This window comes from Musca domestica, unplaced genomic scaffold (assembly GCF_030504385.1).
Source record: "Musca domestica strain aabys unplaced genomic scaffold, Musca_domestica.polishedcontigs.V.1.1 1, whole genome shotgun sequence".
In the NCBI taxonomy this organism is placed as follows: domain Eukaryota; kingdom Metazoa; phylum Arthropoda; class Insecta; order Diptera; family Muscidae; genus Musca; species Musca domestica.
This window is the reverse complement of record NW_026712114.1, coordinates 7,367,940-7,378,032: the sequence shown is the minus strand read 5'-3', so window position 1 is coordinate 7,378,032 and position 10,093 is coordinate 7,367,940. Positions and strand designations below refer to the sequence as shown.

At 34.3% G+C, this 10,093-nt stretch overlaps 4 protein-coding genes across 7 annotated transcripts; 3 read left to right on the top strand and 1 right to left on the bottom strand.

The window, feature by feature from the left end:
- Window positions 1-391: 391 nt before the first annotated feature.
- LOC105261549 (uncharacterized) lies at window positions 392-962 on the top strand. The gene is made up of 2 exons (XM_011292508.3): window positions 392-522; window positions 590-962. Exons 1-2 carry the CDS (start codon window positions 465-467, stop codon window positions 874-876), a joined length of 345 nt encoding a protein of 114 aa, XP_011290810.3. The 5' UTR covers window positions 392-464; the 3' UTR covers window positions 877-962.
- Window positions 963-2,801: 1,839 nt separating this feature from the next.
- Window positions 2,802-5,709, top strand: LOC101899463 (pterin-4-alpha-carbinolamine dehydratase). Of its 4 annotated transcripts, none has more exons than XM_059118494.1 (3): window positions 2,802-3,035; window positions 3,100-3,211; window positions 5,364-5,709. In XM_059118494.1, exons 1-3 carry the CDS (start codon window positions 2,992-2,994, stop codon window positions 5,661-5,663), a joined length of 456 nt encoding a protein of 151 aa, XP_058974477.1. In that variant the 5' UTR covers window positions 2,802-2,991; the 3' UTR covers window positions 5,664-5,709. The 4 variants fall into 4 exon arrangements, with proteins under 4 accessions (XP_058974477.1, XP_058974472.1, XP_011290811.1 ...); XM_059118489.1 differs by having other exon boundaries at window positions 3,097-3,211; XM_011292509.3 differs by having other exon boundaries at window positions 2,803-2,985.
- Window positions 5,710-6,282: 573 nt separating this feature from the next.
- Window positions 6,283-7,342, bottom strand: LOC101899623 (N-alpha-acetyltransferase 40). The gene is made up of 2 exons (XM_005179264.4): window positions 6,878-7,342; window positions 6,283-6,820 (listed from the first exon to the last, which is right to left on the bottom strand). Exons 1-2 carry the CDS (start codon window positions 7,261-7,263, stop codon window positions 6,583-6,585), a joined length of 624 nt encoding a protein of 207 aa, XP_005179321.1. The 5' UTR covers window positions 7,264-7,342; the 3' UTR covers window positions 6,283-6,582.
- A 1,496-nt stretch (window positions 7,343-8,838) lies between these two features.
- LOC101887616 (uncharacterized) lies at window positions 8,839-9,174 on the top strand. Its single transcript, XM_005179281.4, has one exon. The coding sequence runs from the start codon at window positions 8,839-8,841 to the stop codon at window positions 9,172-9,174; it is 336 nt and encodes a 111-aa protein (XP_005179338.1).
- Window positions 9,175-10,093: the final 919 nt, after the last annotated feature.

Genomic DNA, 10,093 nt, shown 5'->3' with positions numbered 1-10,093 from the left:
GCCCAAAGACCTTACATTTCCAACCCCAAAAATCGAATTTTTCATTTCATGATGTTGTTTTACACCAAAATTTACAAAAAATTCTTTTTCCTCCACATCCATCAATGTAAATGTCAAAGAACCGATCAATGTTTCCCGTGGGATAAATGCATATGCTGTTCCACCAAAGTGCGGAAAATAAAACATGGAAGTTGCAAATATGTGCGAATGTAATCAATCAATAGCTGGCGCATGCAAGCGACGATAAAAGATCAATAACACTTTCGCTTTCATGCAGGCAAAAATGATTGCATCGAACCAACAACAAATGAAAAAATCCACATGTCTCTCAAGGGAATAGAGATGACAAAAACCACAGCATCAATTGTGGGGGTAAAGAGAGAGGGGCAACCCCAAATGGAAACATATAAAATGCTGGAATTACCGAAATCTGCAATCAGTTCTTGGCAGAAATTCGTAGAAAAATGCAACTCAAAAATATTTGTTTGCCTCTGCTAGTTATCCTGTTGTTCGGCATTATTGGTGTGTAAAATATTTTTCTTTAGAATTTAAGAAAAAATAATTGTTGGTGTTTTTTATTCCGTTTTAGTTTGCCATGCTGGAACCTTTAAACCCTTCGTACGCAGTCGTTACAGTTTGCGCTGGCGCAAAACAACGGAAACTCCCAAGCTATGGGATTCGACGACCTCTTCACCCAAAATAGAAGTGGCAGCAACATCGAACACTGTGGAAGATATTAAAAAATTGGTTGAGACATCAACAGCCGCAATTATTGGTGGAGGAACGGTTAAAACTTCTACACATTCGCCGGATTATGATTATTATGGAAATAATGAAATCGAGGACAATGATCGTGCCCAGAATGTCAGTACTTAAAGCAGAATATGAATATAAATTTTTGAAAATATGTATTACATTCCTACAATTATATTTTGAATAAAGATTTTATATTATTAACAAAAAATATTAACAAAAAAACATAAATATTAAAAACATATTTTATGGTAAAAGCTGAAATCGATTCAGATATAGCTATAGCTATAGTTATTTTTGTCCTCCGCAGCCGTAATATGCACTCTGTAACAACAATATTTGGGGAAATATATCAAATGCAACTCAGAAATACCTTTGCTAAATTTTATCGAGATCGGTTCAGATTTGGATATAGCTCCCATATATAACTTCGTCCGATTTACCTTTTATTATGCACCAAACGTCTAATATTTGCCCAAATGTAATGGATTCGGTGGAATACGACCGAATTGAGTCTAGAAGCTAGTATGCCAAATTTGGTGAAGATCTGTTCAGATATAGCTATAGCTCCCATATATATTGTTCATCCGATTTGCTGTTTTTGTTATCCACAGCCGTAATATGCACTCCGTAACAACGATATTCAGGGAAATATTTCAAATACAGCTCAGAAATATCTTTGCCAAATTTTATCGAGATCGGTTCAAATTTGGATATAGTTCCCATATATATCTTTATCCGATTTCAAATTGATTGTTCACCAAATGGGCAATACAAGTCCGAATTTAAGAGATACAAATGCTTCGGCATATTTAGTCCTTTGAGCTTTAAATTATAATTATAATCATAGCGTGTATGATTGAATTCTCCCATAAAAAACTTCTAATTGTTATGTGGAGCTCTACTAAATTAGCAAAGTGGTGTAGGGTATCAGGACTTTCTTTACTGGTTTTTTTCAGTCCACTCCTTCTGGTACCTTCCCAAAAAGAGTCAATATTTTGAATATCTATAAAGCTCAAAAGACGAGAAATTACATCCGATTCCATTCAGACTTGGCACAGCTCAATATTTCTATCAACACAAGATCTGTTATAAATATGGTAGAGATCGGACCATTCCTTCTGGTACCTCCCCCACAAAGGGTAAAAATTTTGAATAACCAAAGTTATCATAAAATCCGAAATATGCATCAGGTTTACTTCAAATTTCACACTTTCTATTATTTTTACTAACAAAAGATTTCTTCTGGTACCTATGGTACATATAAAGAGGCACATTTTGCCCATATTAAATGATATATACCCTCTCTAGCCATATGGCTGAGGGTATAATAAACGAACTTGGGCTGAGGGTATACATCTGTATGCAAACCCGGCTGATACCATTCAACTTTTTTTCTTTGAATTTTTTGACCTTTTGTGAGTGAACCAATATCGTCCATGTCCGAACTCACTCTCAGTTTGGCAACAATGTACAGAGTTTGGACGAAATCAAATATTCCTTTCCAGAGTTATCGTAGGCAACGGACGATGAGATAAGTTTTAACTCTTTCGAATGAAATGTACCCTCTGTAGACTTATGGTTGAGGGTATAATAATACCATATCCGTGTTGGCCACATTTTGCAATCATCAAAATGCCGAATATCGGTAGGTAGGTACATGCGGGAGGAGATTCTAAAAATGAAGAAGAACGTATTTAAATCTATACCTAATTTATGGCCTGTTCCAGAACTGCAAAAATGTAAAAGTTTTTACTACGATAACCGATTTTCCCTTTATGATTATCCAAAAAAAACTAAACTAGTTGATTCATGCAGGTACTGGAGCAAAGTATTGGAGAATGTTTTTTAAGCACAAAAGGAACGCCGAGTATTTTAATTTGTTATTGATAATTTTAAATGGAAAGGTTAAATTTCAAAAATTCAAATACTAAACACCCGTAACGGTAAATGTTCCTGAACATTAACCAATTTCGCCACACTCCATATGGCATCTCTGTTACCAAAAAAACATATGTTTCCACAATAAAAACAATAACAAGTGAGCGAGCCGCCAGCCGGTTTGTATGAGAAGCTGTACATTAAAAAGTAATAAAATTAAACTTTCTGATAAAAGAAAATGTTAAAAATATTCCAAAAACTTGTTCATGTTCCAAATGTTTATTCAAAATCGACCAATTCCTGTATCAAAACACAAATGAGATGTATAACAGCCATTGGTAACAGGAATGAGTAAGTATGGCTGTATGTGTCTATGGCGTGTGGATGCGTATAGCACACAAGTGAATACCTACATAAAGCTTATGAATTGGTCTTAACAATAATCTTTGATTTGATTTTCAGCAGCAGTATTTCAGAGCCCGTGGAGAAGAGAGCAAGACTTGTTGCCACAGCAATCAATTCGACAATAAGATACAGTACAGCAACAACAGTTCCCGTACAAAAGAAGAAAAAAATGGTAAGAGGTGAAGTAAAGTAACGAGAAAATACAGAATTGTACATTAGAGAAGGGATTATTTGCCATGTCCATGGGAAGTTAAAGATACATGAAAAACGACACTTGTTGACTCATTTTATGTATACATATCAACAATTTGTTACTACAGGGGTTCTGTTGTTTGTTTGCTATTAAAAGTTGTAAAATTTTCAATCATTTTTAACTTGGCCTCTGGGGGTCAGACCTATTTTGATAAGAACAAATGGACATTTATTTAGGAATGCTAAGAAATGTTTTTTTTTTTTTTTTTAACTTGGAATTAATTATTTTATAACTTGTGTTTTTGTGATGTTATTGTATGTGAAACCAGTTTTTGATTAGTACATTCTAATGCGGTCACTGCACGACTTTCGCCTCAGCACTTCTTAATAAGAACATTTACAACATGTATTGGAAACTTCAAGGTTAATAAGGGAAATCTTTATTCATTCATTTGTTGCAGCAGGGGAGTGCATTAAAATTTTGATTTTAATTTTCGAACTTTTTAAAATAGTATATTAATATTCGGAGATTTGATCTAATTTTAAATGAAAGAGATTGGAAGACCTAAAAATGGTCCATACTACTATGTCGAAAGTAGGACCTCTATGTAAAGCAATGCTTCTTTCGTAACATCTTTAAATATAATATTTTGAGAGATTACGATTCTCGAATAGATACCATTAAATGGTGAACTATACCGAATTGTTTAATATATTATATAATGAAAATTAATGTAAAGTTGATTCTAAGCAATGAGAACCTGCAATTAAAATTACAGCCTAGTCGAGTTGTAGTTAACGATTAAATACGCCTGTACCGTATAAAAGCGGTTATATAGTTCATAAGCGTGATTATAGCAAGAGCTACTACACCCGATTCGATTTGGAAAATGTTTAATGCCGGATAAATACTTTCCTACACAATGAAAACGCAAAGTATTGGATTACGGATCAAACATTAGAATCTAGCAGCTGCAACAGTATGTTGTCTTGTCTCCCCTTCCTGAGAAGACGAAAGTTTGTCCAAAATCGAATCGATTTTTACATTCCATTCCTAAAAACAGATTCAACCATGGTCGCAAACATACGCACCAGTTTGGAAACATTTTTATCGTGTCTGAAATTTTTACAACTTGGATAAGAATGCAGCCTGAAACAAGTAAAAAAGCTATAAGTTCGGCCTGACCGAAATTTGAATACCCTCCACCATTTGGAAAGAATTTGGCAATTTTCGAAAAAAAAAATAAAATTCTGTTAAAATCTTAAAAATACCGAATGTAGCCATTATATTAGGGTCTATACGACGACGTTGACCTGCATTGGCAACTTATGTCCTACACCATTACAATATTCAAATGCTAAAATAATCAAAATACCGAATATCGGGAGGTACTTTTATTTGGGGGCTATATGAAGACGTGGACCAGTACAGACAATTTTCTGTCATAGGCTGTAGTATCCATTACGAACTTCAAGTACCAAATTTGAAACAATTCCGGTGAATAATGTCGCTAAAATCATCAAAATATCGAATATCGGGAGGTACCGTTATATGGGGGCTATATGAAGACGTGGACTTGCACGTCATAGGCACTAGTATCCGTTACGAACGTCAAGTACCAAATTTGAAACAATTCTGGTGAATGATGTCATCAAAATACCGAAAATGGGGAGGTGTCGTTATATGGGGGCTATACGGAGGCATGGACCTGCATCGCTAAATCGACATAGAATTTCATGCTGATCAAGAATATATATATTTTGTGAGGTCTAAAATGTATATTTCGAGGTGTTACAAACGAAATGACAAACTTAATATACGCTCCATACTATGGTGGAGGATATAAAAATGGGACCGAAGTTATTGAAACTGCAATATGGTTTCATGTAGAGAACTATGTACTCGTCGTCATGATGTGGAATGATTTTATCCTTCTATCCAATCGTGAAGAGTATACATTTTTCTACATGGAAACACCTTGCAATTTTTATGACTTCTGTCATAGATTTTCAAGCTCAATTCCTAACATAAATAATATTTTTAAGGGACATAAATTAAAAATTTCTATTAGCAACATGTTAGAGCTTCTACAATTCTTATTCTATAACAACATTTCTATTATATTTTTCAGGCCAAACTTACCGAACAGGAACGCGCTGAACAATTGCAACCTCTTTTGGATGCCGGTTGGTCGATGGTTAATGGACGTGACGCCATTTATCGTGAATACATTTTTCAAGATTTCAATCAATCTTTTAGATTTATGACCGGTGTTGCTCTCTTGGCAGAGAAAATGAATCATCATCCCGAATGGTTTAATGTCTATAATAAGCTTCAAGTTACAATGTCAACACATGATGTAGGCGGTTTAAGTGCCAAGGATATTCGTATGGCCAAGTACATGGAGGAAGAATTTAAACGTTATGCTTGAATAATTGAACAATAAATTGAAATGATGTTTTGTTTTGCTTGTTGAATCGGGAATTGCGTTTTGTTTTATTTGAGGGAACTTAAATTGACTTGCTTTGATGAATTGATCAGATCTGCACAGATTTTCCAATTGCCAAAGATATTCAGGTGACCAAGTACATGGAGGAAGTATTTAAACCGTAAATTGAAATTATGTTTTGATTTTATTGTTGAATCGGGAATTGTGTTTTGCTTTCTTTCGAGAAACTTAGGTTTGCTTTCTTAGTTGGATGTTGAACTTGTGTTTCTTGTTTTATTTGGGTGAATATTATCAGGCTTAGAAAATTGGTTTATCCGCTAGCTCCCTTTAATTATTTATTTGGTTTTGCGTAATGTTTCCTGGTCATAATTTTTTTCGTGAAAATAGCATTTATATTGGTAATTAAATTCGCAAATTCTTATTCTTCTGACATGCACAGATTTTCCAATTTTGCCACAATAATTTTTATCTGACACAATAACTTTTGTGGCCAAGTACATGGATCATGAATTGCTTAAATACTTAGACAATAATTATAAATGATATTTTGTTTTGATTGTTGATTACGGAATTTTACTTGGTTTACTTGAAGAAATCTAGGTTTACTTGCTTGGTTGAATGTTGAAGTTTTGTGTCTTGTTTTATTTGAGTGAATTTACTTAGGCTTATGGAAAATTTATTTATATGTGGTTTCCGGGTCATGGCTTCGTGAAGGTGCTACTTATTTACTTAAATTAATTATGCTTACACTTCGATGATGCATAGATTGATTTATCAATGTTGCTTTTGTTATCTGCCACAATTATTTTTGTGGCAATGGTTGTTAACACTTACATCTTATCATTATCTTATGTTAATTTGGTTAGTAGATTTTTTGTTATCCTTAAATTATGTTTAATGCTTAATCACTAACGGATTTGCTTAGAATCTCATAGTCAGCCTTTTCCAATACATCCGGAGATGAATCGTCCAGCACATAACCAATAGTTTTAAAGAATGCTCGGGCATTGTCATTATTTTTCAGTACCGTGAGTACTATTTTATCCATTTTCCAATGTTTTGCACAACGTTCCAATGCCAGCATCATATGTTTGCCCAATCCCTGGCGCTGGGCTGAGGGCTCAATTTGCATTTCATAACTAAAATTTGCACAAAATATATTACTTAATGTCAAATTGTTATATTCACACACTTACCAATATAGGACGGGGTGACCATAATCCATGTCGAAACGGAACATGGCATATGCAACAGGCGTTTTGTTCTTGTCAACCGCCACCAAATATCTAGCCCATCCCTTCATCAGATCATTTTGTTTCACTTTAGGCTGCCATCCCATACTAAGCTGTTTGTAAAAGGGTGAAACATTCTTTTCGGCCAACTTAAAAGCCCATTTTAATGTTTTACTATCCATATCGCCTTTGGCGCGGCAATATAGGCTATATGAAGCCCCGTCTTCTGGCTCCTTGGCTGATTTGTAAGAGAAAACATCTGGAAATGCTTCTAAAGGATTTTTCGATCGAGCAGCATTTTCAACATTCTTTTGCTGTGTGGCGGCATTGTTGGTATTGTTATTTGTCATTTTTAATGTACGTTTTATAATTCTTTTCGATCTTTCAATATTTTTGCGAAATTTACACGCGTACGAAGGCGGCAAAGAAATGTTTATAGCACAGAGTTGCTATTTTGCAATGTTACAGTGTTGCCAATAGAGAAAGTTAAATTGAGAGTTGCCAGAGATACCGTTACCTTGGTTATTGTTTTGTGATAGAGGGAGTTTCCCATGTCTCACAGTCAAATACATATTAGAGACAATATAATAAAATTAGAATAAATTTTAATATTTCGTAAAATGAAAAATAATTGCAAGAAATATAAATTTTTCATTGATGATTCAGCTACTGCTTTCCCAATTGTGTGGATGCCGGCGTCACAACGGTCAAATTCTTTTTCCCGTAACAGACTTAGTTCGTGTGCGTAGGGTACTTTTCGTGGTAGAAGAATACAGGTAAATGCATCAACGCTTGGAAACATTGATAAGTCAAAAATTTTAAATGTTTCTTCAAAAATAAGTATATTTGTTTATAAATAAGTATATTTTATTATTTTGTTATGATACGCATTTTTTAAGAATTGTTTTAAATTTGAAAAAAATTTTCAATTTCAAAATTGGTTTGAGTTGCAGTTGTGTCGATGCGACTACCAATATTCATCTATAATGGCTTGGAATCTCCTTCCTGTTTGTAAAAAAATATGTGGCAACATTCTCTTACTTATGACGTTATCACAAAAAACAGCTGTTCATCCCAAGTCAATTTATTTACAAAATTGGATTTAAAAATGTTGAATAGAAAATTATTTTAATTTGTAAGAATTGTTGAAAAATGCTTGTGATAACATCCTACAATTGGCATCGTATAAGAAAACATATGAAAATCTGTTTATTTTTAACAAAACATTTTGAAATTTTTGACACATCAATGTTCCCTAGCATAGATGCATCTACCTGCATTATTCTACCATGAATATTTGCTAATAACGAGTGTCACATTTTACAAAAAATAATGAAAAATAAAAATAACGAGTGTCACATTTTACAAAAAATAATGAAAAATAAATTTAGCTTCATTATCTTAATGCAGATAATGATACATCTTGCTCCTGATCTTCGCCATACATATCTTCATCAATTGTTAAATCAAAATCGCCAGCCGTTAATTTTCATAGCCTTGCCATAACAATCGAAAAACTTTTGGTATTCCCGCCTTCAACTATCGCAGCAAATATTTCAATTACGCCAAAAATCTGATTTTGGTCGGATGTGGCAACTACAAACATACAAAAGAAATAAATACAACAAAACAGACTTGATGGAGCTGGTTCCGTGCTCTTTTGGTGAATGTGTTCAAACCACTTATGTTGTCGGCCGTTTTGTTTTGATTCCTTTTGTGTTGTCCGCCTTTCCCTTTTGATTCCCATCTTTATTATCGATTTCTCTCTGAGCTGTCTTTCTTTTCAGTGTTGCCAAGTGTCCTTTGTTCTTTACTTCACTCTCCCGGTGGCGTCGGTGGCGACGGTTTGGTGTGTAAATTGTTAATTTATTAATTAATTCTTAATTATTTAATTATTTATCGTATTTCGATAAACAAATTAAAAAATGTTTAAAAAATCCAAAAATAAACATATAACACCACCAAGCCCTCCAACTTTGGACGAAATACTCTCCGATATACAAGTAGACATCGATATACCGACAGTTAACAACAATGCAAATCATAAATCTCCAACGGATGCAGTGACGAATCTTGATTCTTGGTGGCAGGTGTTTGAACAATTCATGGGTGATCTTAAGTGTCTGGAAATGGTACACAGTGAACTGGAGGGGTGTAAACTAAAATTGGAATCACAAAAACTCGAGATTGAGACCGAAGCAAAACTATTGAAAAATGATATAGATGAACAAAGAGCTCTAATAAAGGAGGCCTTAGAATAATGCAATGTTTGTTTTCTTGATTTATTTCGGTGGAATAGTTGTGGTAAGTCTAAAGAGAAGGATGGTATTTTTACCATAGATACTTTTAAGAGAAAGTTTTCCTGAGATCCAGCAATACAAGTATTTGGCCATTTATTTTAAAAAATATTAACTTTTTGTTCGAAAATGGCGAAAATGGAACCAAGACAACCTAGTATAACGAGTCAACGTACAAGATAATAAATCGTTTAAACACAGGGTAGAGTCTTTACTATATCTTTTAAATTTAACAATCTCCACCCGAGCATGCAAAGAAAGACCTTCACGATTTAGAGAGATATAACCGAGATCTTCTAGATCTATACGCCTATTAAGCAGGACTAAATGGTATACACTCTGCGGCGGTCAAAAAAGTTAAGGAGGGAATACCAGAGATAATCCCCATGTCATCACAGTTGCGAGAGTTGCCTCCACAAAATAGAGTAGTTTTATCACAGTGACACCTGGCGATGGTGTAGCCGCCTTAATTTGCATTGGACCCGAATTGACAGCAGTGCACGGAAAGCCTGTCCATCGTATGACAATTTTTAAACCGTCCAGCCTGTCATAATTAACTAATTCCAGTATTGCTAAGAACCCAGCAACCATAGTCGCTTCTTTTGAAACTGGTAGTTAGAGTCTAAGCCAGATTAGAAATAAATGCGAAAGAACACAGCAGTACGAACTGCTGTAGGTTGTGTGAGGATAGAAAAAGGCTCCGAGTCGATTAGACACCCACACGTATTCTTTCATTGTCCTTTTTGCTTACTCACAAAAGCTGCCCAATTCCAACAACCCTCTTTAAGTAGTACAACACCGGTATAAAGAAACGTTTCAATGATAAACAACTCAAGTTTTTAATTCAGGTTTTAATAGCAATCACCAGAGACTAATCTCGATG